A 27,665-nucleotide genomic window follows, 5' to 3' on the forward strand; every position below is an offset into this window, starting at 1 on the left:
TCTGAGCAAGAAGTTGCCAGATAGAGAGGGGGAGAAATAGCACTGATATCAGAGGTCATGGACACAACGGGTGCAAAGACATAAAAAGGAAAGCTGGAAATTTCCAGGTATTTTGACATGGCTATATTACCATGCGCGTGTGTTCGTAATCGTTTTGGAGTTATGAGGAGGGATGGGGGACGTGTGGACTGAAGGAAATAAAATGGAACCGTTGCAGAGAGCGTTGTAACTTTGTGCTCCAGATAAAATGAGCTCCTCAAGCATTCAGCAGAGGAGTGAAGTAAGTGCATTTCTCCTTTTTTGTAATTTTTAATCTCTAACATATCTCTGTAGATCTTGCCTGGGTGGAAAGAGAAACTTGTAAGGGGCTGGTTAGGAGATTTTGGCCATAAACCGCCTGGAAAAGAGTCTATGGAAGGAACAGGAGTGAAAAGGAATGGACAGACTTGAGAGTGACTTTATATCTTTTTAAAAGCACTTTTTACTTACAAAAGTAGCTGGTAAACTTTTCATTGACTCAACCCAGAAAATGTTTTGCTTATTTTACCCTATTGAATCAAACTTTCTCACATAGCCAATGGTCACACTGCTACTTTGGGAAGAAGTCCCATTTTGCCCCCTCATCCAAGCTTTCTACCTCATTATCCAAAAGTGAGTCCTCTTGTTAGGATCCCTCATGCATCTAATACATCACTATGATTCTCTTCATCATTTCACGGAGGTCGGAATGGATTTATCCTCCTTCTTTGCTCCCATGTTACATGTTGTGCTCCTTCTGTTCTAGCTTTTATTTTCCTTGGTACATTTACTATCTTCAAGGATCCTTGAGGGTAGGGACCCTGCTATGTTTGACAATCTGTGACAGATCTTTTATCATAAATGCTTGATAAATATTATGTTGAAAATTTTTTCATACTCAACCCTAATTTCATGATGTTTCCAAGTGATAAGAAGCTGCCAAGTCGTATCTATGATTTTTAAGTGTATATTCATCTTCACTCAAGTCTATATACAAAAAATAAGCATAGCTTTAAGTCCCTCCATAAATCTGAGAATTCACTCTTGAATTCTCTTCGTGATAAATCTTCTTCAGATTTATCTTCATGTATATAATCTTCCATATTTATTTTATTGTAATTTTGATTGTGAAGAGTTTTATCATAATACCTAACTTTCAAGTTGACTTATTCAAGGTGTCATTGCTACTAATAACAAACTGTTGGTTATAGAGTGTTGCCACATTTAAATAACATCATTTTTTAAAAAAAAATTTATTTATTCATGAGAGACATAGAAAGAGGCAAAGACATAGGTAGAGGGAGAAGCAGGTTCCCCGTGGGGAGCCCGATGTGGGACTCGATCCTAGGACCTCAGGATCACGCTCTGAGCCAAAGGCAGACACTCAACCACTGAGCCACCAAGATACCCCCAAATAACATCATTTCAATGACTAAAATAGGACACTAGAATGGAAGTATATACCTAACTGTAGTTTATTAATAAGGCTTTGAGTGTGGAGTCTGACAAGTTATTGTAACTACACCTTGATTATAAAAGCTATCTTAATATGAGACCTTTATTTAAAAAAAAAATCAAGTCCCACATGATCTTCTAGAATCTTGCCTCTCCTCCGTCAAAGGGTGCAGTATCTATGTCCACTCCTCTTGACCTTGGGTGGCCCCTTGAGGCAATAATACAGTGGAAGTGGCACTGTGTGATGTTGTGGTCATCATATAAGTGGGCGAGCTGCCTTGCTCTCGGGATGGATACCTGCCTTTGGAACCCAGCTATTATGCTGTGAGGAAGACCACATGGAGCGGTCTACATAGAAAGGAACTAAGGCCGCAGGCCCTCAGTTTTGTCTCGAGCCTCCATCTAACAACTAGCACCAACCGTCAGCCATGTGGGTTTATGTCGCATAGTTTAGAGATGGCCTTCCTTGCCAAGTCTGAAGCACATTACAGATTCTGAGAAAAATGAAAGGATTATTGTCAGAGGCCTTGCAGTATTGACATGCTTTGTTAAAAGGCAATAGTGACCTGAACAAAAGTAAATAAAGCAATAAGAGCTACCTCTTGCATTATAGAGTATGACCTTATAATCCAAATGTGACCTCCAGAACAATGGCGCTTCCTGTGTTTGGTTGGATTCTGTGTTTTTGGTGTTTAGTACAGGGTTTGGCCCGTAGTATTCAACACACAAAATAATAACGAGTTTTTTTTTATTATTATTACTATTTTTTAAAGATTTTATTATTTATTTATTTATCCATGAGAGACACAGAGAGAGGCAGAGACATAGGCAGAGGGAGAAGTGGACTCCATGCAGGGAGCCTGATGTGGGATTTGATCCCAGGACCCCAGGATCACGCCCTGAGCTGAAGGCAGGTGTTCAACCACTGAGCCACCCAGGCATCCCAATAATGAGTTTATAATGAGACATGTAAAAATAAAAAAATCATAAGGATAATAAAAGTTTTTGTAAAACACACGCAATAAAAAACGCTTTCAAATTGAGGAGCGCTAGGTAGCTTGGTTGGTTAAGCCTCCAAATCTTGGTTTCTGCTCAGGTCCTGATCCTAGTGTTGCGTCAGTGTGGTCTCTGCTTGAAATTCTCTCTCCCTCTCCTCTCCCACCCACACGTGCACTCTTTCTCTCTCTCTCTCAAATAAATACATCTTTTTAAAAAAATGTTTGCAAATTGAAACTTGTCAAAATGTTATGAAAATGTTAGCATATATAAGAATTAGCAAAAAATACTTTTGTACATTTAAAGCTATGAGAATCTCAAAATATAACAGAAACCTTTTTGTCACGTTCAATTCACGTTTCATTTCAAGTACATGTTACTTATCTTGACCCTCAACAGTATTGCTAAGTTTCATACACCAGGTTTTGATGTAGTAGTCTGGCTCATTTATTTTTTTTTACTGGTACCTGAGATACAGGAATTGATTTAAGTATCTCCAAACGTATTTTTCAAGGGTTCTTTCAAATATCATGTAATTTTGTTTCAAAATGTGCTGTTATCTTCTGATTTCTTCATTTAGAACACAGGCTGCAAAATAGGTGTGTCTTCCTTAATGTTTTCTCCTACATGAGAAGATTCCTGCAGATAATATCAATCCAGAGATTCAGACTCAGCCATGTGTTTTCCATCTTATTGACTTGAAGCAAAGCATAGCCTCGCTAAGCAATACATAAGGGGAAAATTTTTTCCCAAAGGGGGAAAAATTCCGTAACTACCAAACATGTTTTATTATTTACTCTGCATTGTGATGCAGAGCTCATTCCATGTGTGATTGACAAGGAGGAACATTAAATAGGCAGAGACACATAAAAATCAGTGTAAGAAAAATTATTGAGTAAAAAGTCACTGAGTATGATATTATTAGGCATATTTCTGCAATATAAAATTATCTATGATGAATCTTAGAAACCTCCCACAAAGATACCCAAATATGTTCTAAAAAACAGCAAAATTATTCATTGACTATTGTCATAATAATCACTGGCTTAGGAAATTCAAGGAAATTCTGCAATCTTAAGTATTTTTAAAATGAAGTTTATTAGACTATCAGAATATTGCCCTATTTGTGGGAATAAAATTTTATTAAGAAAGCATTTTTGTATTCTATTTTATTCAAGCAATTATCTAGGTATAGCAAATAACTTAAAATTTGTTAAAAGACAGATTTGTGTTTTAAAAACTAGAAACACTCTATGGCTAATGTGAAATTGCAGAGTTAGTAACGTTTTACTTTGAAATGATCTCCAATGAGAAGCTCTTGAAATTAAAAAATAATAGTAATAAGATAAAATAACAGCACCAAAACCCACCAGTAGTGTATTTAGGTTTAACCTACTGGTCTCGGTATTTTTTCCCAAGGTGGTCTAGCAAGGAATGAAGATGAACAGCCTTGTTTTTCAAAGGCCAACATGTAACAGCCTCATCCATACAGACACTATATTTTACAGACACTGTATTTTAAGTTGTTGACAGAGTATTTCACATTGCACACAATACATAAGTGATAAATTTCATTTTGTAGATGTATTATATTTTGAAACTTATAAGGTGGTTCTAAAGCTGACAAACACCCCAAAACGTATAAAACAAAATGCTAATATCACTGAGTAAGGAATGCCAAATTTATTGCCTCTTCTGATGTTTATCAGAATTTATGAGTAGAATAAAAATGTATGATAGTCTATTGCAAGAAATAGTTATTAAGCTGAGGAGAACTCCTATATGATTCTATTTTTGAAAATGTAAAATACCAAATGGCTAATTGGTTAACAATGTTTTCCAGAGTGTCAACAGTGTACTGATAGGAGCACAAATAATTTTACTCAAAAGCATGAATGAGGGATAGAAACCTGTCATCCTTTCTCCAAGATATCCACCGAATCGCTCAATTTTACTTCCTCTCCATCCTGAATACTCCCTAAAGCATTAAGAAGTAATACTCTTTTAATAGAGGAACTTCTGAAATCCGCCTTCTGCTTCTATTTTTGGACATGGCTTTCTTTGAACTCACTGCTGAGGAAACAATGGATCAGTTATGGCTCCTCCTCTGCCCAGTGTCGTCTTGATTCCCATTTCCATGTCTTGTTTTTCCCGTTTCTTCTGCCCAGAAATGCCCTGAATGCCATTTTCACTTGACAAAATGTGACCTAAATCTCCTTCCAGGAGTGTGTTTGGTGTCCCCAGGACCACCCCCACTTTCAGAGATTGGCTGGAAAGACTCTCGGGAGTCAGCACAGAGGTGTACTTACCGGGAAGAGGTAGGGGGACAGTGATGTCGTGAAGAAATGGGGCTGGATCATAGGCAAAGGAGGCACAGTGTCTGGAGGAGCCATGTGGTGGTTTTCTCCTGCTCCCTCCATCCCGTGGGGTGTCCTCTTTGTCCAGGAAGGAGATGCCACAGCATGTGTGCAATGTTTCCTGCCCAGGGAGGCACACTGGAGAGCCGGCTGCGGCCTGGTCACGCGGGCACCCTCTGCCTAGCAGGTAGGAACTCCAGACTTCCAGAAGGAAGGAAGGTGTGTAGCATAAAGCGTATTGGCCGCACGGTGAATCTATCAGTTGACTGCTGCCTGCGGCCAGGTTTCCAGACACCAGCCACGGGCCAAGAGCTCAAGCAGGTCCTTCCAAAGATAGCAGGCTCAGGCCTGCTATGGTAACCTTTTATTTTTCTTCCTGCACAAGAAGTAGCCCCCTAAGGAATCTGTCTCTGATTCCTGGAGAGGTGGCTGCCGATCTTCAGTGATATGGACGTGCACATCTACCTAGTGTTTCCTACTTTACCAATATATTTAGCTCCTCTCCCATATCATCAGGGATGAAACATGAAACTCCCTACATGAAACTTAGGAAGTAGTAGGCACTTAGAAAAAGCTTGTTGAGAATTAAATAATGAATCACCAAGTCCCTTTTCTTTAAGGTTTAAAGTCGATGTGGCTCTCCCTCTTTCCCATCTTTTTTTTCTCTTTCTTTCCTGAACAATTTATTCCTACTTTAAGTAAGGCTGAGCTAAGCATGTGTCCCCATGGGAGGTGGAAAGGAGGCGGGCTGAGCTGTGGTGGACCAAGCAGGGTGTCAGAGCTGTGCGGAGGGAGGAGGGATTCCACAGGGCAGGAATAGGACAGCCCTATTGTTGGCGTGTTGGAGACCAAGTGGGGAGGCGACCCAGTACGTGCCAGAACCTGGAGGGGGTGACAGAGGCAGCCACACAAATGGAGGCCCAAGGCGGGATTTCGGTTCCTTGGTGGGAGGGGGTGGTGGCCACTGGGGGTGGCCATGGCAGCGGTGTCCCCCAGAAAGTATTGGAGGCCGAGTATAGGTAAGAGTGGCAGCCATAGGTGGTGAGCTGCATAAAAGAGCATCAATAAAATAAGTGAACATATGTAGGATAATGAGAAATAGGGCTCTCATTGTCAGAAAAGCACTACAGGGCGCCTGGGGGGCTCAGCGGTGTCTGCCTTCAGCTCAGGGCATGACCCTAGGGTCCTGGGATCAAGTCTTGCATCGGTCTCCCTGCTGGAGCCTGCTTCTCCCTCTGTCCCTCTGCCTGGGTCTCTCATGAACAAATAAATAAAATCTTTTTTTTTTTAAAGGAAAGGTACTACAACTATGGGGTAGGAATATCAGGGTCAACTCATGGTTCTTAAGATGGAGATGAGAGAGAGAGAGGAAATGTGACATTTCCTCACAGAGGGACAGAGATAGAAAGATATTTAAGTCAGATTTTTAGAATTTAATAGGCTACATGTATGTTGCCACTCTCTGGGGTCCTAATATATGAGCACAAGACAATTTTAAATATTTCAAAATATTTTAACCAGCTAGTCCACTGGTTGTTTTGATGAAAATATATTCCTTTATTAGGCGGGAAGAAGCTCTGGAGTAGAGAGTGTGAGAGCCCGTGAAGTGCATCATCGCGCCACCTCTAACAGGCCCTCGGACATCTTCATTTCCCCCTTTTCAAGATTCTTTTACGGCATCTAAGAGAAGAAGGAGATGTGAAGAAGTGAATTGCAGGTCGAGAACAGGACACAAATGTCCAAATGTTTAATGTCAAAAAAGTAGACTTCCAGGAGGGGTGGAGCTGTAGCCTCGGGAGTCCTGCGGGCATAGCGGCCCGCCACCTCTGTCCCCACTGGCCCATGGGGTCGGGGGGGTAGCAGCTGCTTGGGTTCTCCTGCATCTGACCCTTACTCTCTCCATCACTGGGCTCAAAATTGGTGTCTCCCCCCCCCCTTGTCCCCCTTACATTCCCATGTCAAGTAATCACACATACTACATTCTTTTTTTTTCCCTCACAAACTGTCTTATGTCCATCCTACATTTACTCTTGAAAACTACACCCTTTATTTGGAGTAGACATTTTTTTTTATCCTCTCAGGTTCTCGGCCTCCTCCCACATGCGACTATCATGAAACAAAGCAGATCTGTTTCCTCCTCTTGAAACCAGTTATAGAAATAGGGCCCAGTCTGAGGGAGGAGGAGCCGTGTCAGAACTTCCTTCTCCTCAAACTTCCCGATTTATTTTTCCATCACAAGCAACCCCTGCTTCCCACGCGGTAGCCTCCCCTCCCATCGTGTGTTGTCCCCGACTTGGCTTTTCATGTTACAAATGCTTGAAAAAGCTTGTGCATCATAAAATATTTCAAATACTCTTAACATGTTTATGCAATTCTTTATATCCCCTTCCTCCGGCGATTCTCTTTGCGAGGGTGGGAACCAAATTTCCAAATAATTTCTTTATGCAGAGTACAATTCGTGTTTCCCAGACAGAAATGCTGTAGAAAAATCCGACACATCTAGACTGAGACATCAAACGCGATTGCTTGGTGAGCATCCCAAGCCTCAAGCGTGTTGCTCTTCCCAAATCTATAAACCCAGGCTCCGCTGGAACGTCAGGGGGAGTTCTGGGCCACGCAGGTTTCCCACGAGAGGAGGAGGAAAAGGACTGCGACATAAATAAGTCGAACAAACTTTAATAAGCTCCCTCAATGAGTATCCACCTGGGGGACTGGAACAGCTGCAACGTGAAACCTGTTTAATAACCCTCCATTAAATAATTTTCTTTATTTAAATTAAAATCCAGCACAGGTTAAATTGTAAACAAGCAAGATTTACATAATATCAACGCCTAAAAAAGTGGGGGAGCGCAGGGATCCTCTATTAGCCAAACATCGTAAAGTATTACATTGTGCTGCTTTGCCTTGCACGCCACTATTTTGAGTGATTTATTAAAGCCAACTACATGATCGTGCGTAGAACTAATGAAGCAGATATACTTGTGTATCAAAGTGGCTTTGCTAGAGCATATCAAACAGTTTTAAAGAGAGTAAACAAGCAAATTAATTGCCAATTTTCTCACAGAATGTGGCTTCTTAATCGGTGAGAACTTTATAGACTTCCTCAAGATTTTCAATGACCGTAAACTATTGGGAGTAATTTATCTTCTTTGCCCACGTTAGGAACATCTGCAAAAATTTACTTTTCCGCAGTTTTAGAGAAAGAACGCTTTTATTTCTTGGGAACACTCGCTGCTTCTTCCAGGTTGTAGTCACAATTCTCCTGTTTTTACGGCACTGGAATTATTCCGTAGCAATTAATCCCAAAGTCCTAAGTATGAAAATGAGACCCAGAAGCAAATGTATATGTACCCTCTTACCTTCCCTCTTTTCCCATCCCTAACACACAAACGGTTTCTCAGGGTAAAGCTTTTGGGGAAAATAGTCTGAAATGAAACTCACAAGTAAGGTTACTTTTGGGTTAAGAGGTTTCCGTGCTCCCCTTTGCACCCCAGGGTCAAGATCCCCGAGGGCACGTCATGCTGGGCCACATGCACCTGCAAGGCGGTGCTTTGCACCTGGTAAGTGATTAACACCAGGGTTTTCCCTCTAATCCGTCCCCTGCCTTTTTAGATCATGGGAACGCCATGTGCACCACCGTCTGTCATTTCATGAATATTTTAACAACAAAAATATGTTCTTTATATTAAAAACAACCCCCACGCTTCTTCATAACAATCGCCATCCCATGAGGCGGAACGGAAGAAGCTGTAACCTGATGGTTAGATTTTTGTATCTCTGTGTGGGAACTTGGAAAGTCAAGTCCATTTCATATAAAATATAAAATATGTTTAAGATGTTCTGTATATGAGGAATAAAGTTTCTGAAAATGGGTTATTTTTAATAGGAGATGTTCAAGGTCCAAAACTTAAAAAGAGGAAGATCCTTTGAAGAGGACTTTGAAGAGCACTTTGCAGTATTAATAAAGGGGAAAAGGAAGTTAAAAAAGAAGTTAAGTGTAGGTTGCCAACCTATCTTTTTAATAGTGGTCCAAAAAAAGACACAGGGTCACCGCCCTTTCCCTGATGACCATATTCCAGGGATACTGTGAGGTATTTGAAATCTCAAGTATGTTTTAAGCATTTAACTAGCCCTTACCCATTCTGTGACTTTCTCATGTCCCCCCTACCTTACTGGTATGTCAGATTTTATTTTTATTTTCCTAGGGAACAAAATGAATTTAAAAGAAGACAGCTTTTTTTGTGTGTGTACTTTTTTGTGTACTTCTGATGACCAAAGGATTCAAACCAAACCAAAATTACCTTTGGATAAAGTACATTTACTGGCCTAACTCGGAATAATATGGAACCTAGAATGTGAATAAAATTTATATTTATTTCTATTTCTCTATGTTTCTCTGTTTACAATTTGTGATCAGATATTTTAGGGTAAAGATGTTGATTTTCTTTCCTGATATTTAACAAAACAAATTTCTTTTTAATTGCGAGAACTTAATCAAGATTTAATGCATAAGATTTTAGTTTCTGGCCAAAAATTTTGTTCATTTTACAAGTCGATTGAATTCTTTCTTAATGTAGGATTTTATTTCTTTAATAAAGATGATACTGTATTTTAAGGAACCTCATACAGGGTTATTAGGAAATAGATGAAAATGTTCAAAGGATATAAACTTCCAGTTATGAGGTATACAAATTATGGGGATGGAATACAAAGTAGGCTGTCTACAGTCAGCAACTTTCAAATATATAATACAGTGCTATTAAGAAAGTAGATCTCAAAATTCTCATCACAAGAAAAAATGTGTAATTATGTGTGGGGATGGGTTTTAACTAAATTTATTCCTTTAGCAATATATACATACGTCAAACCATTATTCTGTACACCTAAACAAATACAGTGTCATGTGTCAATTATACCTAAGTTAAAAAAAAGGTAAAAATAAAATAAAATAAGCTAATACAGACTCTTAGAAAGGCTTGTCTTGGAAGAGGTTCTAAGAACGTAGTCAGAAATACTAAAACTGTCTTATGTGAAATATGCCATTGAGTGAGACGTTAAAATGTATCTATCACTCTGGGCAGTTAGCGTAATTGGTTAAAATATGGAATGAGCAGATGCAGTACTCCCGTTTTCCATGACCACAGACGGATTCTCCTGCCCTGGCCAAAGACCTCTCAGAGATGTGCCACGGAGGCTGAATAACATAGTATGCACCTGCCTGCAGATTCATCACCAGCATGAAAACAGCAAACTGACAAAGACTCTGCTATTGCAGATGCTGGCGTGTTTACAGACCTAAAAGGATATGCGATTTAGGGTTAGAAGGCCTGGAAATGAGTTAGCTTTTGCCACTCAGGTATACGAAGTGATCTTGGAACATCATTTCACCTTCTTGAGCTTTGTTTCCTGTGGATAAAATAAACATAAGATTAACACCCCCGTCACAGGGCTTTCGGAGAACCGACTGTAGTGAGTATATCGAGAAAGCCCTTTTTATACAGCTATACAAATCCGGGTCATTTGTCTCATTGTTAAGGTGATTTGTTTTCCTTTGTACATCGTGGTAGAAAAAAATCAGCTCGATACTCTACGAGTCTTCTGGAGAGTTACAGAAATAATCTACAATGGGGAAAACGTGCCTACTAACTATCTAATAAGAGCATCCAGTCCTTTAAGAAATATTCACTTTATTTCTACTACATGCCAAGAACAATGGCAGATCCTGAGGATACAGAGATAAAAGACCACTGCCTTCTCTCAAAGAGGCTACAGTCTATTGGTGAAGACAAAGAAGGAAACACACAACATCTCTTCTAACCTATTACAGCCTCTGATAGAGCACGTGAGAAGGACATAATTTAGAAGAGATTAGGCAGAGGTTCCTAGAGATTGTGACAAGCTGAGTACTTGAGAGTTATGAGAAAGAGATGTGTGAACCAAGACCCCGGAAGCAAGATAAAACGCACCGAATTCTGAAAGCTAAAAATAGTTGAAGGAGATGGTGAAGTGCGCTAATATTATGACAGCATGAGATGAGGCTTAAAGGGTGGAGGAAATTGAGATCCTGAAGGGTTCAATATTCACTGCTGTGGACTAGTTTCTAAAAAAGATGCAACACTACTGAAAGGGGTAGTGATGTGATTTTAAGTGCATTTTTTTTAAAAAGCTCTAAATAAAAGGCATACAGATTGCAAAGGAAGAAATAAAACTGACATGATTCCCTACATAGAAAGCCCAAGAACTAATCCGTTCAACAGAATTGCAGGTACGTGATCAACTGAACCTCTCTATACTAACAACGGACATATAGAAACTGAGATTTTTAAAAAACATGCAATACCAGATATTTATAACTTCCCCAAAGAAAATGAAATACTTAGCATATATCTAATAAAATATATATGGGATCTGTATCTTGAAAATTGCAAAATGCTGATGGAAGAAAAAGGAGAGCTAAATAAATGGAGAGACATATGGCGATCGTGGATTGAAAGACTCCGCAGAGTAAACATGTCTCTCCCCCCAAATTAATTTACAGGTGGTCATGCAATGTGTATTTAAATCCCAGTGAGATGTTTTATAGACATGGAGAAGTTCATTCTAAAATGTAGAGAGAGGGGAGCCGGATCAGTCGGTTGAATGTTGACTCTTGATCTCAGCTCCACTCTTGATCTCGGGGTCCTGAGTTCAAGCTCCCCACCCACTTAAACAAAATAAATAAAATAAAACAAAATGTCCATAGACAGACAAGGACCTAGGAAAACTTCATCAGTTTTGGAAAAGAGTAATAAAGCGGAAGGAATAACTGTAGTCGATGTTAAGTGTTACTGTGCTTTAGTGAGGAGATAAGACAATATCCCTGGAACAATAAGAAAAGGACCTAAGAATAAACTACCAAAATACACCCAACTGATTTTTGACAAGGGTGCAAAAGCAATTCAACACCCGAGAGAGAGGATTGTCAACAAATGGTGCTGAGGCAACTGGATATCCATAGGCCAAAAAAATAAAAAGGACCTTGTCTAAATCTCAGACCTTATGCAAAAATTAGCTCAAAATAGATCATAGATGTATATATAAAATGTAATACCATAAAATATTTAGGGGGTAAAAAGGCAAAATCTTTGCCACAAAGGGTGAGGCAGAGTCATTAGATTTGACACCAACACCATGATCCATAAAAAAGGAAGAATGGACAATTTGGACTTCAATCTTTTTTTTTTTTTTTTTTTTTTTGCTTTGCAAAAACTCCTGTGAGGAGGATGAAAAGACAAGCTACAGATTTGTAAAAAATATTTGCAAGGGGCATATCTAACAAAGGACCATTATTTAGAATACATAAAGAGCTCTCCAAAGTCAGCAGTGAAAAAGCAAACAATTCAATTAAAAATGAGCAGACACAGATCATGCATTTGGTGAAGAATATACAGATGGTAAATATGTGCATAAAGATAAGTTCAACAAAATTAGCCATTAGGGAAATGCAAATGAAAACCACAATGAGATGTCACAACACGCCATCAGAAAGGCTGAAACAAAAAATAGTGAGAATGCCAAATGTTGGCAAGTATGCTGCGAAACCAGCTCGTTTAGAGTTTACCGGTGGGATTTACGGCCGCTCTGGAAAAGACTAGGGCAGCTCCTCACAAAACTAAACATCCACTTGTCATACGACCCAGCGGTTGTGCTCTTGGGCATTTATCCCAAAGAAGCAAAAATTCATGTTCACCCACTAACCTGTAACGAGAATGTTCACAGCAGCTTTATTCATAAAAGGCCCAAACTGGGATCTCTCCAGATGTCCTTCAGCAGGTGACTGCTTCATCAAAGTGTGGTATTAAGTCACCAATAAAAAGCAATGGACTCTCGATAATGTGGATAGACCTCACGTAATCCTACTGAGTAAAATAAGACAGTCTCAAAGTTTACATTGCACGATTCCTTCTATATAAATATTTTTGAATTGATAGACTATAAAGGAGAACAGATGAGTGGTTGACAAGGGACAGGGAAGGGAGGAGGGAGGGCAGCAGTTATGACTTTAAAAGGGGATCTTCGTGGTGAGAATCTATATATGTTTACGGGGACGGTGGTCACACAACCCTACGTGTGTGAGAAAATCAGAACGAAAGAGAAACATGCAAAAATCAGTGTATGTAACACTGGTGAAATCTGAATAAGGTCAGTGGGTTGCATCGGTGTCACTTTCCTGGTGGTGATACTGTACTGCAACACGCAAAATGTCACCTTTGGGGGAAAGCTAGGTCTTGGGTCTCTTATTTCTCACGATTGCGTTGACTCTATCATTATTTCAAAATAGTTTTTAAGACATCACCGTGGATGCAGCCTAAGGATAGATGGTAGCGAGCTTCTTGGATCATTGGATGAGCGTGTGGGTGTTTGGGGAGAGGAGGACGCGGTGGGCCTGGTCTGTGAACGACCACCGGCTTTCCTACATTGGGCTTTATCTATCAGGAGTGACAGCTGAGTAGGTGAAGAAGCGAGCTGATGAATTCAGTTTGCTCTTGCTGAGGTTATTTTCCATCAACCAAGCAGAGTTTGTAAAATGAGAACATAAGGAGGAAGAACGGAAACCCCTGGGCAAGAGAATTGGGAGTGAGACCGCTCGGCCGCATTTCGTATCCATACACTTCCTGTGGCATTTCCACGAAGGAGCAGATAGTTGAAATCTCAGAGTCCCCGGCGTACGGCAACAAGGGAACGCAGCAACGCCGGGGGGAGTCTCATAGAGAAGAACGTCTGCATTTCCATTTGGCCATGAAGTCAAAAGGAACTGAAACCGAGTCCCATTTGCGTGTACCAAGTTCTCCGTTGGAGTTTAGACGTATTATCCTGTTTAGGCCTCACGATAGGCCTAAAAAGTTTTAGTGTCTGCAACTTCGAAACAAAAGTTAAGTAGTTTGCCAGATGAAGCAAAAAGCCTATGAGCAATTTCTTGGAGTAGAGTTTGAATCTAAAGGGGTTTATTATCTTCTAAGCCCACAGTCTTTCTATCTGAGCGGGGAGCTTGTGGAGAGTGGGGAAGAACAGATCCCAAAGTCTTCTTAAAAATTGCAGATTTCCTATTCTTGCTTATTTAAGGGTTTTTGTGGACTCAAACACCTACGTTTATGTTTCTCAGTGTTCAGTTTCCTGCTCCATTTCAAGGCTCCATTTCGGTCGCCGGCCGGTCTTGAGGGGACGTCATGCGGGTTTGGCCTCCACTGAATGTTCATGGCTCTCCATTCTCTGGAGACACCTGTCACGCTGGCACCTTACTGTCTGCATTAGGAAGGGGTTAATTTTCTTATAATAGCTGTTAAATAGTCCCCTCTCTATTTTCCAGTTAACGTTTTCCCCGTGTTCGCAGGCCATATAGATCCATTAACAAGCATCTTTCCCCGCAGCTCATCCAAACGGATAAACAGCAGGTGTTTTCAGTTCTGCGTTTTCCAAACTTTCATGCTGCATTAGCTCTGACTTCATTAACTACTAACATGGGATTCCCTAAACCTCCACACCAGTAAACAAGTAAACAAAGAAATACCTTTCCCTCTCTACAAAAAAAATCCTACCTCCTCCCACCTCCCACCAAAAAAAAAAATAATAATAATAAAATAAAAATCCTGCCCCTTAGAAGGTTTTTCTCCTTCTCTGGTGGGTTTCTGTGTACTCCTTTGTTACTCTCCTTCTGGTTGAGGTGTTCCCTTTCAGGTCTTTAAGGTTAACCCATCCTGCCTAGGATCTCTAGGGCCTTAAAGTCAATTCAAAACCATAAACTAGGGCAGCCCCGGGTGGCTCAGCAGTTTAGCACAGCCTTCAGCCCAGGGCCTGATCCTGGAGACCCGCGTCAGGCTCCCTGCATGGAGCCTGCTTCTCCCTCTGCCCCTCTCTCTCTCCCTGTGTCTCTCATGAATAAATAAATAAAATCTTCAAAAAAAAAAAAACCTATAAACTATACATCACAGTCTACTTACTTTTCAAACTTCGAACACAGTAAGCTTTGGAAAGGTAACTTTTTGGTAAAAATGAGGCCTCTCCCCTTAGTCGATACAGATGAAGACTTAACTATTTCTAAAGACCTTTGTTATTCCTATTGTGCATAAGCGAAATTCAATTTTCAAACGCGTTTCCACAGGCAACTCTGCGCATCCCTGCCCTGGCCATGGGAATGCGGACTCCAGGCTGAGCTGCGTGTCCAGAGAAGTACTGAAAAGATGTTTGGAAAGCGGGGGGCGGGGGGGATCCAGGGTGTTTCTGCGGTCCGCGCTTCTGCTGGGTGGCCTCACCGGGATCCCCCACCTTCCCAAAGCGTCCAGACCTTAGGTGTGAATTCAACTTCTCTCCATTCCCGCCATCTAGTGGTTCTACGGGGTATGGGTTCGGCTTTAGGGAAGATGCTTAAAGACGGGGAGGGGGAGGGGCGGGGTGCTCGGAAAACCCAGCGGAGGGCCGCCGCGGGTCCCCAGTCGCTCGTCCCCCACCCCCCGTCCCCCTCGAGGGCTTTGCCCGAGGCGGGGATGCTCGGGGGATGCGCGGGGATGTGCGGGGGATGCGCGCGATGCGCGGGGATGCTCGGAGGGAGGGGGAGGGCCGCGCGCTCGCGGAGCCTCACGCCCCTTGACGTTGACATTTAGGAACAGGTTCTAAATCCTTCCTGTCGCCCCGAAGGGCGAGGAGAGGAGTTGTGGCGAGCCCCAGCCTCGGGGGCCCGGGGGCGCGGGGGCGCGGGGGCGGGGCGCATGCGGCTGCCTGACTTTTCCGCAAGTTGGACAGATGACCTCTTAGCTCCCGCAGCGTTCACATCTGGTTTGAACAAATAAAAAGCGAAGGAGAAAGACGGGGGTGGGGGTGGGAAGGCCCCTAAGAATTCGGGCGCGGGGCCCCGCGGGGCTCGCGGCCAGGAGCGCCCCGAGGAGCAGCGGCTCCTGCGCGCCCCGCTCCGGCCTCCCCCGCGGCCGCCCCCGTCTTCCCCTCGCTCGCCTCCCACCGGGTCCCGGGAGGCGGCGGCGAGGCGCGGGGCCCCTTCCTGCCCTCCGGGCGCCGAGCCTCCCTTTGTTCCTCGCGGGCTGCCGAGCTCCCCGGCGGGTCCGCCTGCGCCCACGGCGCGGGGGCGCGGGGGCGCGGCCGGGGCCGGCGGGGGGCGCCTTCCCGGACCTGCGCGGGGGGCGCGCGCGCCGCCCCTGATTTATCTCGTCCCCATCAGCGGCTCGGCCGAGCGAGCGGCGCGGCGCGGGGAGCGGGGGGAGATGCGGGATCACCCACCGGCGGGGGAGCAGCCGGCCGCCCTCCCGCGCCCCCGCGCCGCCGGGCGCCTCCTGCCTCTGCGCTCCCGCGGCTGCCCGCGCCCGCCCCGGCCCCGGCCCCGCCTCCGCCGCCTCCGCCTCCTCCGCCGCCCCCGCCTCCTCCGCCGCCGCCGCCGCCTCCGCCTCCGCCGCCGCCGCCCTCCCGGCCGCGCTCCCGGCCGCCCCGCAGCCCCGCGCGGGCCCCGGCCCCGGCCCCGGCGGCGGCGCAGTAAGTTGGCAGGCGCCGGTCCCCCCCGCGGCCGCCTCCCCCGCACCTTTCGAACTTGTTGCTGCCGCTCGGCTCGGCTCGCCTGCGCCCGGCTGGTGGAAGGTGAAAAGGCGGAGGGCGGCGCGGAGGGAGGGGTGGGGGCAGGGGGAGCGGCGCTCGGCGGAGCCGGCTCTCCGCGCCCCGGGCGCCGCGCACTCGGCGGCTCCGCGGCGGCCGGCCCGGCTCTTCCCGTTCCGGGTGCGCGGCGGCCGCGAAGTCTCCGCAACTCAGCCCCGCCGCGCGCTCGGCCAGGTGGGTGCCGCGAGCGGGGCGCCCTCCGCGCGGAGGCAGATGCTGCCGCGGCGGCTCCCGGGCTCTGTCCCCGCCTCGCCGCACCCGAGCCCAACTTGAAGCGGGAGTGAAGGGGCGACCGGGCGGACGCCGTGGGCCGCGCGACGGGCGCCCGTGGACGTGGCGGCGGGGGAAGCCGGCTCGGCGCGCCCCGCGCGGCGCCTCCATCTCCGCGGACGCGGCCCCGGGAGCCGAGGCGGCGAGCGGACTCCCGGGCGCGCGGCGGTGGGGGGGGGGGCGGGGACCGCACCGCGGAGGCGGCGACAAGAGGTCGCCCGTCTGGGGCTCCTTTGGCGGGAAGGGCCCCTCGGCGGGGGAGGCGTGCGGGAGCCGCGGGGCCGGGGGCGGGGGGGGGCCGCTCTAGAGCCCCCGGAGCTCTGCGCCTCGCGCCGGCCCTGCGTCCCCGCTGAGGCGCGCGGCGCCTGCACCTGCAGCTGCGCCCGCTCCTGCACCGGTACTTGCACCTGCACCTGCATGGGGACCTGCAGCTGCGCCCGCTCCTGCACCGGGACCCGCAGCTGCACCCGCTCCCGCACCCGCCAGGCGTGTCGGCGCGCACGTGGGACACCTGCTTGAAGCGATCGCTGCGTGTCCAGCCCCCGCCCCCGTCGCTGCCTCGGCCGCGGGACCTCGGCCCGGGCCCTGCCCCGCGTGACCCTCGCGCTCGCCCCGCCGGGGCCGCCTCCGTCGGGGCCATGGCGGCGGGCGTGGCGGCCTGGCTGCCCTTCGCGCGCGCCGCGGCCATCGGCTGGATGCCCGTGGCCTCGGGGCCCATGCCCGCGCCGCCGCGGCAGGAGCGCAAGCGGACTCAGGACGCCCTGATCGTGCTCAACGTGAGCGGCACCCGCTTCCAGACGTGGCAGGACACCCTGGAGCGCTCCCCGGACACGCTGCTGGGCAGCTCGGAGCGGGACTTCTTCTACCACCCCGAGAGCCAGCAGTACTTCTTCGACCGCGACCCCGACATCTTCCGGCACATCCTCAACTTCTACCGCACGGGGAAGCTGCACTACCCGCGCCACGAGTGCACCTCGGCCTACGACGAGGAGCTGGCCTTCTTCGGCCCCATCCCCGAGATCATCGGCGACTGCTGCTACGAGGAGTACAAGGACCGGCGGCGGGAGAACGCCGAGCGGCTGCAGGACGACGCGGACACGGACACGGGCGGGGAGCGCGCGCTGCCCAGCGTGACCGCGCGCCGGAGGGTGTGGCGCGCCTTCGAGAACCCGCACACCAGCACCATGGCGCTCGTCTTCTACTACGTGACCGGCTTCTTCATCGCCGTGTCGGTCATCGCCAACGTGGTGGAGACCGTGCCGTGCGGGGCCAGCCCGGGCCACGCCAAGGAGCTGCCGTGCGGGGAGCGCTACGCCGTGGCCTTCTTCTGCCTGGACGCCGCGTGCGTCATGATCTTCACCGTGGAGCACCTGCTGCGCCTGGCCGCCGCCCCCAGCCGCTACCGCTTGGTGCGCAGCGTCATGAGCATCATCGACGTGGTGGCCATCCTGCCCTACTACATCGGGCTGGTGATGACGGACAACGAGGACGTCAGCGGGGCCTTCGTCACGCTGCGGGTCTTCCGCGTCTTCCGCATCTTCAGGTTCTCCCGCCACTCGCAGGGCCTGCGCATCCTGGGGTACACGCTCAAGAGCTGCGCCTCCGAACTGGGCTTCCTGCTCTTCTCGCTCACCATGGCCATCATCATCTTTGCCACCGTCATGTTCTACGCCGAGAAGGGGTCTTTGGCCAGCAAGTTCACCAGCATCCCCGCGGCCTTCTGGTATACCATGGTCACCATGACAACGCTAGGGTAGGTGCCCTGCGAGGCGGGGAGCTGGGGGGGACGGGATGGGATGCGATGGGACGCGATGGGATGCGATGGGACGCGATGGGTCGATGGGACGCGATGGGATGCGATGGGACGCGATGGGTCGCGATGGGACGCCATGGGAGGGGCGTGCGGGATGCTGCACGTGTAGCTGCCCTGCTGGGATGCTTGGTCCAGGTGATGCAAGGTGGGCGGCAGCTCTTTTCCTCTTTTCTAATCGGTTCGGGAAACCAACATCGAAATGCATGTGGAGGATTCTTCCTGGGTACTCCTCCCCCGCCCCCTGTGACACGCGGGGATGCTACAGCGGTGGAAGTCTGTAGTCTGAACCCCCCGGCACACGTTGCCCATTCGTGCCCCAAAGTGATGACTATGCAGAGAAAGTGTGCAATTCCTGACTGTGGGGAAAGGTGATATGATTCGTGTCAGTACAGAGAGAGACGATAAGGAAACATAAAACAAACAAAAAAAAACCCCACAAAATTGGTGTCCAAAGAAAGGTATGCGTGTGCGTGAGGTCTGTTGTGATGCCCAGAAAGTGTCCCGGGGTGTCCAAATGACAGGTTCTCGGGTATATTGGAAGGATTATTTTCCTAAAAGTAGACACTTTGGGCATTCATTTCTCCTCTGAGAACCGTGATTCTTATTTTACCACATTAGAATTCCTGACTGTGGGGAAAGATGATATGATTCGTGTCAATACAGAGAGAGACGATAAGGAAACATAAAACAAACACAAAATTGGCATCCAAAGAAAGGTATGCATGTGCTCGAGGTCTGTTGCGATGCCCAGAAAGTGTCCCAGGGTGTCCAAATGACAGGTTCTTGGGTATATTTGAAGTATTATTTTCCTAAAAGTAGATACTTTGGGCATTCATTTTTCCTCTAAGAACCATGATTCTTATTTTACCACATTATAGAACGCAGATTACAGATACCGTGATCCAAGGATCTCGTAATGTGTATGCACCTGTTCATACCCTTTGCCTTTTCATTGTGGTTGAGAGGTTGCAAAGTCTTAGAATAGGAGGGCTGGAACTGATCAACTCTAGAAAAATGCAGTAGAATGAGATTTGCAACCTATCTGGGGCTGTAGGTCTGTAGCTTCAAAACAAGAAGTCAGTGACTCTCACACATTTTTTATTTTAGAAACTACGGATCCCATCAGGCAATGGGCCCGTGACCGTTAAATACACTTAGAAAGTAGAGCAGTATCTGGTGACGTTGATGGTCCCCAGGGGCTGATTGTATTACAGAATTTTGAGCCTTCTAATTTCCTTGTAGAATTCTTCTGTGTATGCTTTTATTTGGGAGTAATGGTGTTTTGCAACCAAGGGGGCATGTCCCAGATCATGTTTTTAAAATATAAATATGAAGGTAGAATTAAAGTGTTTTTTTCAGATGGTAGGAAAAAGGAAAAGTATGAAATGATGAAATGATTAGTGTTAATCAAACTACAGAAAAGTGGCAGAATTTTTATATTATAGGATCTAATAAAATAAAATGGTTAGAGCCGTTTACTTTTATGAGTTCTTAGGTAAGCCAGGTAGTGATGTTGGTGCCCTTTCTTCAGCCTAACCTGCTTTTCTTGCATAGTTAATCAGTTCAATAAGGGTTTGGTAATGGCTGTAGGAAAAAGTTCTTCCCAAGGCTGTTTTTTAAAGTTTTGTTTCTGGCTAATTTGTCTTCTTTAAATGACAGTGTGGTTAAAGCCAACTTAATTTTATTAGCCACGCGGCGTGGAACAGAAATTCTCGTATTGTCATATGGCCAACTAATGGGATATTTTATGTGTGAAGAATTTTTGGCTAATTTAATTACTAAACGATGCTAAACTAAAATACGACAATCATGAGTTTGACTCAGCTTCACGAATTTTTTAAGACCTGCTGGTGCTTTAAAAAAAAAAATGAAGTAGTGAAAATTTGAATCCTACTGTTTATATGTCCTTTTTATCCTACTGGTAGTTATGTGACTGATTTTGAGGGCGTAGTGTAGGTGCTCATTTCTTATCAAAGAGAATTTTATATACGTATGTGGTTTTGGCTCTTGTTGTCTTTGTGTCATTTGAAATCTTTGGTAGGACAATTGGAGAGTGCAAATCACTTTCAGGACTGCAAGTCAGAAATATATATGAATAAAAAGAGAACTCTGCTTTAAGAGGAAATAAAGAAATATTAAAAGGAAATATATTTTTCAAAAATTTGGTGTCTATGGTAGTGTTTTTCAGGAAGTGTCAGTGAATCATTTTAATGCCTTATACTGTGTATGTGATTGAGTATCGGTATTATAATGAAGGTTGATGGGATGCTAACTGCATCTGGCTAGAAGTTCTATTCTAAACATGAGAAGTTATTCTTATTTTAAAATTTGTTTCCTGAAATGAAATGACTTTAATTTTTTGAGTTTTATTTTGAAATTGATTTTTGTTTTCGGGAAGAAAAAGAGGAAGTGTTAGCCATTATTATTATTATTATTTTTATATAAATGAGACACTTACCAGCGTCTGCTTTTTGGGAGCGTGGGTAGCTCAGTCAGTCAAGCGGCTGCCCTCAGCTCAGGTCATGATATCGGGATCCCGGGATCCAGGCCTGCATAGGTCTCCCTGTTCAGCCGGGGTTTGGGGTGGGGGGGTGAGGGGTCTGCTCCCTCTCCCTCTGCCCTTCGCCCCCTGCTCCTGCTCCCTCTCTCACTCCTGTCTCTCGCAAATGGATGAATACAATCTTAAAACGACAATAAAAAAAGCATCTACTTTTTCAAATGATTTAAGAAACTGAATCATAAGACCCAAGTCAAATCTATGAAATGAATTTAGTTCACATGTTATGTACGTAAGGAGATTAGAAGAATTAAGTATATACACTTGCTCAAAACTTGGAAGCAAAATGGAGTTACTTTTAAGACTCAAGTTTCACTGAAGTAGAAAATTTTAATTTTCTGGAAATTAAGCTAATTAATGATCCTGATGGAATATAGCAGTCGTACTTATAAGACATAGAAATGTTGATGCAATCGGAATGCATTTATTGAAAAACATATCTGAACATTTAAGAAAGTATATGCTTTGTAATCTAAAAAAAAGTTTCTTAGATGTCTTCAGTTCCTCATCAAAATATATTTATAATGTATTTTGTTTTCCTAGAGAAATAGATATTTCTTAAAAAAGATCCTGCTTTTTGGGTGTCTTTGGTTGCATTGTGTCTCAACTACTTTCTTTAAGAACAGAAAATACTCAACAAAAGCCATTGCCTGAATTTATCTTTTCACTGTAGTTTTTTTTTTTTTTTTTTTTTTTTTTTTTTTTTACTTATAAGCCCAGGTGTCAAGCATAAACTTTCTGGAAAATATGCAGTAGTGTGAGTGAGTATCAAGCTGTGTCTGATAGATGACCGAGAATTTCCCAATATACTTTCTGAGCCCTTTTTATAGTTGGCTGATATTTTTAATAGAGCTAATATTCATCAATGAATGATAATAGAAGCGAAAATGGAACCCTAAACAGTGGCTATCAAAAATCTGGCTCGTATGAACATTTTCTACATGAGCAGGAAAGAAAAGGGCTTTGGAATTCAGGACTGGCAGATTTATCTACCTCCCAGGTCCTTTTAAACAATGTTCTGTTGGGTTTGGGTCTGAAGAAATGGGTGGGTCTATCTTAGAACTCGCGTGTATTAATCTAATAATCATTTTTGTGCCCCAAATCTCAAATATATCACTATACTATAGCTTAACCATGCTTGTTATATAACTAATTATTTAATTTGCCAATAAAACTGTTGCTTTGAAGAATCATTTTAAGCCTACCCCACCCCTGTTAAAGTCAGAAACACTAAGAGCACAGTTTTTAAAAAATCAGGAAAGAAGAATATCAGCAAGATTTTTTGGAACAGTGTTTAGATAGAGTAGCCGTATACATCTGTTCTTCGGTTTCATCTTTTCTTTCTCTGCATATGTATTGACCTTCACTCCCCCACTTCCCTCCTTTCCATAATATAAGCTCTAACTGCTGCCTTATTAAACAGCCTTGGGAGGAAAAGAAAATGGAATTCCTCTTTTGTCCTAACGACCTTTGGCGGATAGCAGCATCCAGTTATTTGTCATTCAGGGGGTGGTACTCAAAAGGTGCCAAATTTGGGGAATTTCCAAATGTTTATCAATAATCAAAAACGATTTGGCAAAAAATATTTAATAGGGTCCAGCTTCAGTTGACATTGTACCTTGGGTTCATGACTTGTGAGTTAGAAACGGTCCCAGGGGGCGCATTGAGGAATTTGAGGACCTTATATACTTAACATCTGCCTTTTGGGTCACGATTACTAACCATTTAAACCTTTGTTTTTTAAAACAGGGATTGTCACATTCCTCATAACGTAAGACTTAAAAACTTGAGAAATATAAGTTCTGTCTTCCACCACTTTAATTTTAAAAGAGTTGCTTTCGTCAAAGTTTTCCCTATGGGAAAGAAAGCTACTATGTGGCAGTTCCATAAAGTCTATGTTTAAAATGCAATTTTATGAGTTTTAACTACATAAATTATATTCTGATTCCTGAACAAATCTGGGAAAAAAGTTCATTAAAAAAAAAAAAAAGAAGTTCATTTATAGTGTGCTGTCATCAGAAACAAATACGGCCGAATTACATCAGCGCTCTCAGAAAACTTAGTGTGGTCGTGTAAGACTCTAAAAAATTAAATATTTTCCTGCTAACCATCACTATTCCGACTCCATAGCTTTGGGGGAATATTGGGAGTATATCTTGTGGAATCATTTACATAGAAACTTCTGGTTTACCCAGTTATTACTCAAAATGAGTAGAATTACTTTCCCCTGCATCAGCATCTGCACATAAATATTGCTAGCCCCGTTCATCAAAAACATCTTTACAAGTTGGGAAGTACCAACTGTATCTTTCCAATGAGGAGCCGTGCTATGGGTAACATCCATTTTTATTTTTGCATATTGTGACATATGTATGTGTGAGTGTGTGTGTATATATATATTTTGTTGTTGTTGTTGTTAAGGGAGTGCACGATGGGGTGGGGAGGAGCAGAGGGGAGGGAAATGAAAATCTCAAGCAGACTCCGGACTAGGAGCTGGGCCTCACAATCCTGAGATCATGACCTGAGTGGAAATCAAGAGTCAGATGCTTCACCCATTGAGCCACCCAGGCGCTCTCTCTCTCTCTCTCTAAGCCATATATTTATATATGGTTTTATTTCTTTATTCATGAGAGACCCAGAGAGAGGCAGAGACACAGGCAGAGGGAGAAGCAGGCTCCCTGCGGGGACCCTGATGTGGGACTCGATCCCAGGACCCTGGGGTCACGCCCTGAGCCAAAGGCAGACACTCAACCACTGAGCCACCCAGGGGCCCTTTATGACATATATTTTTATAAAAAATCTTTATAGAGCATGTTAATTTTTGGGAGTTGAAAATGAACTTTTTTTTTAAAGATTTATTTATTTATTTATGATAGACATAGAGAGAGAGAGAGGCAGAGACACAGGAGGAGGGAGAAGCAGGCTCCATGCCGGGAGCCTGACGCGGGACTCGATCCCGGGGCTCCAGGATCAGGCCCAGGGCCAAAGGCAGGTGCTAAACCGCTGAGGCAGCCAGGGATCCCTGAAAATGAACTTTTTAAGGAAACATAGAGAAATGTGACAAGTGTTACAGGCAACCAAATTTTAGCTGTCTTTATTTTGTTTTAGTCATCATTTGACTGGAGGTAGTATTTGACACGACATACATATGTATTTTTTGAATGTGTGTATTTACCTAGCATTTTCCTTTTTTTTACAAATATTTACTTGGCTGCCAAGAAGCAGTATGTCAGGAAGAGATCATATGTTTTCTGTCAGTACAGCACACTAGGGTAGGGCTATTTTCTAATTTTCACTGGGTCTTGTTAAGATATATATATATATATTTTTTTTTTCTTTTCAGGATTTCCCTTTAGACCACAAGTTTATTTAGTCTTATTTTATTTGTATAGTTACTTCATTTAATTCTGATGTCATGTATGTCGTATTTGTGTAAACCTTCCTCCCAATTATACTTCTGTTTGGAGATGACTTAATGAACCTCAAATTTTGTACTACCTACTTTCTGAATTCCTGGTGGAAAGAAACCTAGTTGTTATTTATTTTAAATCCATCGTTTTTATAGATGCGACACCTTTGGGGGCTTACTGATAGTCACACACTTAAACAGCGGCAGCATTTTTGTTTGTTTCATTTTTTACTCATTTTCCCCCCTAAAGACCTTAAAACATTATCTAGGAATATGTAATAATAACTCACTGGGGATTACTGTTGATACTACAGGGATAAGGAAAGGACTACATCTTCTCTTTATTTCATTAACATAATGCATTTTCTCCTGGTTCTGCTCTCTGTGACTCACACCCCATTTCTCAGTATCACCGCTACCTCTGCATGTACTTGCCCGGTGCTGGGGTTTAGCCTGGCGGTGCCCAGCTGACATAATAAAAGCATGTGTTCTTGTTCAGTGAGCTGTTAGACCATTGGGAAGCAGACCATAAGGCGGTAAGTATTTTGCCTGGCCTGATGAAGGAGAAGATAAATCAATTATTTTGCTTGAATTTTTGGAAAAAAAAAAAAAAGAGTTGGCCTCTGAGTTGTAAAAACCATGCAGCTTACCCTTTATTTCATGGAAGGAACAGGAATGGTGAAAAGCATATTCACTGAAAAGGAACTATTATTTATCTTTCAGAGCTATAATAATGATTTTACTCTTTTTTTCCCCCCAACTCTTCATATGTCCTATACCGTTTTCTGAGGACAATGATATATGTACTATATGTGCTATATAGTATATAGATTCATATATAATATATATGTCCATATATAGTCTAATTTATATATATAGCTTATATAGTATATGTTTGTTCATATTATAGTACATATGTTTATATATACAGTATTTATATATTTATATATACTATATAGTTCTATATATTTAAATATATATTATTTATATATATTTAATGTGATTTATATATTTAAGCATAAATAAATATATATTATATATATGCGTGTGTGTGTGTCTGTGTGTGTGTGTGTGTGTGTGTGTATGGCCATTTCTCTCCTTCTGGCTACAACAGCTAGATTTGATTGTGGGATATGGTCTGGTATTGAGAAGAAACCCAGGGGTGCAACACCGTCTCTACGTTTCTGTGCGCCTTGACACCGCTCCTTGCTTTAGTAGATCCCAGTGGAATTTAGCCTTTAGTGTCGTCCTTTGAGAACCAGACTTTGCAGCGGCCTCGTCCATGAGGCCTTTCAACCTCCCATGTCTACATCATCTGTAGTTGGGATTTTACTTGCGGGTAGTAAGTGCCAATTTAAATATGTCACGTTGTGGTCTTACTTCTTGCCTTCCTAACCGGACAGAAGGCCTTTTGAGGTTTGGGTCTACACCCTTGGAGGCCTTAGTACCTACTAGTTCAGTGCCTAAATGCAGAGAAATCTGTGTTGAAGTTTGCAGCCACGGCGTGAGGCGATAACCCGCACACCGCGGGGAGCCCCTTGGGGCAGGGCCACCCCCACGTCGCGGCCAACCGCTGAACTAATCTCTCCCTGTGTTGGGCGTCAAGGAAAATGGGAGTTTTATTGTTCGAATGTTTTGTCTTTGTGCTACAGTCTGCCCTTTGCATTTTTCTCTCTGGACACGGGGCGGCCTGAGACTCCTCCACTCTTTGCTCTGTGGCTAATTTTCTTCGAAAGTCAGAACTCCCGGCTGTCCGCGGCCGTTGCTGTGACCGGGCCGTGACCGGGCCGTGACCGGGCCGTGACCGGTGCCTCCCGCCGTAAGAGAACCCGCCGGACACACCGTCCCGTCCTTCAGCCTCCACTGCGCCAGGAAACACGAGCCGCGCTTCCTTCCCGCACCCAGGCCCACTCGTTGCTGCGCACCACGGAGCTGCTTAGAAATGGTGAAAAGTCTATAGGCGACACGCGAAGTCGACGCAGGCTACCGGAAGAGACGTTCCGCTCTGAAATGATCCGGAGGCGGCTGCGCGCCGGGCAAGCAGGCGTGTGGGTGCCCGCGGGGCCGGCGCAGGGCGCGTGGCCTTGGGATCCCGACGTGTCTGTTACGCGAAGAAGGTCTGAGTTATAAAACGGTGTGGGGAGGACGGGGGGGGGGGTTACAGAAGTTAATAAGGAGAAAGAATGACATTGAAGGAGCAGGATGACAGTTGAAATAACGTCAAGTAGAATGAGAAGGTTTCGTTCTGAAAGTGAAAGGTCTTGTCCTTTTTGCTTCTTCCATTGTCCTCGTTCTCTTCACTTTTAAGAAGAGCAGTAACAGTGCTTTTGGGGAACCCACAGTTTTACCAGTAGCACGTGCCTCAGCCGCTGGGCAAACTGTGACCCGTCGACTTCGTTTCAGTTTACCAAACTCCGTGGATCACTTCCCACCGGACTCCTGTGGATCACTTCTCACCAAACTCCGTGGATCACTTCCCACCGGACTCCTGTGGATCACTTCTCACCAGACTCCATGGATCACTTCCAACCAGACTCCTGTGGATCACTTCCCACCAGCCTCCTGTGGATCAATTCTCACCAGACTCCATGGATCACTTCCCACCAGACTCCGTGGATCACTTCCCACCAGCCTCCTGTGGATCAATTCTCACCAGACTCCATGGATCACTTCCCACCAGACTCCTGTGGATCACTTCTCCACCAGACCTCCATGTGGATCACTTCCAACCAGACTCCTGTGGATCACTTCCCACCAGACTCCTGTGGATCACTTCTCACCAGACTCCATGGATCACTTCCCACCAGACTCCTGTGGATCACTTCCCACCAGACTCCGTGGATCACTTCCCACCAGACTCCAGTGGATCACTTCCCACCAGACTCCGTGGATCACTTCCCACCAGACTCCTGTGGATCACTTCCCACCAGACTCCTGTGGATCACTTCCCACCAGACTCCGTGGATCACTTCCCACCAGACTCCGTGGATCACTTCCCACCAGACTCCTGTGGATCACTTCCCACCAGACTCCGTGGATCACTTCCCACCAGACTCCTGTGGATCACTTCCCACCAGACTCCTGTGGATCACTTCCCACCAGACTCCTGTGGATCACTTCCCACCAGACTCCTGTGGATCACTTCCCACCAGACTCCGT

General features: G+C 45.1%; 2 protein-coding genes across 4 annotated transcripts in view; one reads left to right on the forward strand and one right to left on the reverse strand.

Moving 5' to 3' along the window:
* Window positions 1-6,136: 6,136 nt before the first annotated feature.
* LOC129502773 (basic salivary proline-rich protein 1-like) lies at window positions 6,137-16,878 on the reverse strand. Of its 3 annotated transcripts, none has more exons than XM_055314556.1 (2): window positions 16,387-16,878; window positions 6,137-6,506 (listed from the first exon to the last, which is right to left on the reverse strand). In XM_055314556.1, the coding sequence occupies exons 1-2, from the start codon at window positions 16,836-16,838 to the stop codon at window positions 6,473-6,475; spliced, it is 486 nt and encodes a 161-aa protein (XP_055170531.1). In that variant the 5' UTR covers window positions 16,839-16,878; the 3' UTR covers window positions 6,137-6,472. The 3 variants fall into 3 exon arrangements, 2 of the variants coding, with proteins under 2 accessions (XP_055170531.1, XP_055170532.1); XR_008663024.1 differs by lacking the exons at window positions 6,137-6,506; window positions 16,387-16,878 and adding exons at window positions 9,446-10,232; window positions 12,564-13,359; XM_055314557.1 differs by lacking the exon at window positions 6,137-6,506 and adding an exon at window positions 9,446-10,232.
* A 354-nt stretch (window positions 16,879-17,232) lies between these two features.
* KCND2 (potassium voltage-gated channel subfamily D member 2) overlaps window positions 17,233-27,665 on the forward strand; it is a 477,387-nt gene continuing 466,954 nt past the window's right edge. The window contains exon 1 of the mRNA XM_055314555.1: window positions 17,233-18,480. Coding sequence (XP_055170530.1) covers window positions 17,366-18,480 — 1,115 coding nt within the window. The 5' untranslated portion in view covers window positions 17,233-17,365. The remainder of the gene's footprint in view (window positions 18,481-27,665) is intronic.

This window comes from Nyctereutes procyonoides, unplaced genomic scaffold (assembly GCF_905146905.1).
Source record: "Nyctereutes procyonoides isolate TBG_1078 unplaced genomic scaffold, NYPRO_anot_genome, whole genome shotgun sequence".
NCBI classification, from domain to species: domain Eukaryota; kingdom Metazoa; phylum Chordata; class Mammalia; order Carnivora; family Canidae; genus Nyctereutes; species Nyctereutes procyonoides.

What these genes read in the sequence shown, in the direction of transcription:
- LOC129502773 (XM_055314556.1), bottom strand. Translation starts at nt 16,838, where the DNA reads ATGGAGGCGCCGCGCGGGGCGCGCCGAGCCGGCTTCCCCCGCCGCCAC. An exon ending in GGCAGCAACAAGTTCGAAAG is followed by an intron (nt 6,507 to 16,386) that starts GTGCGGGGGAGG and finishes TTCTTCTCTTAG; the next exon opens with ATGCCGTAAAAGAATCTTGA.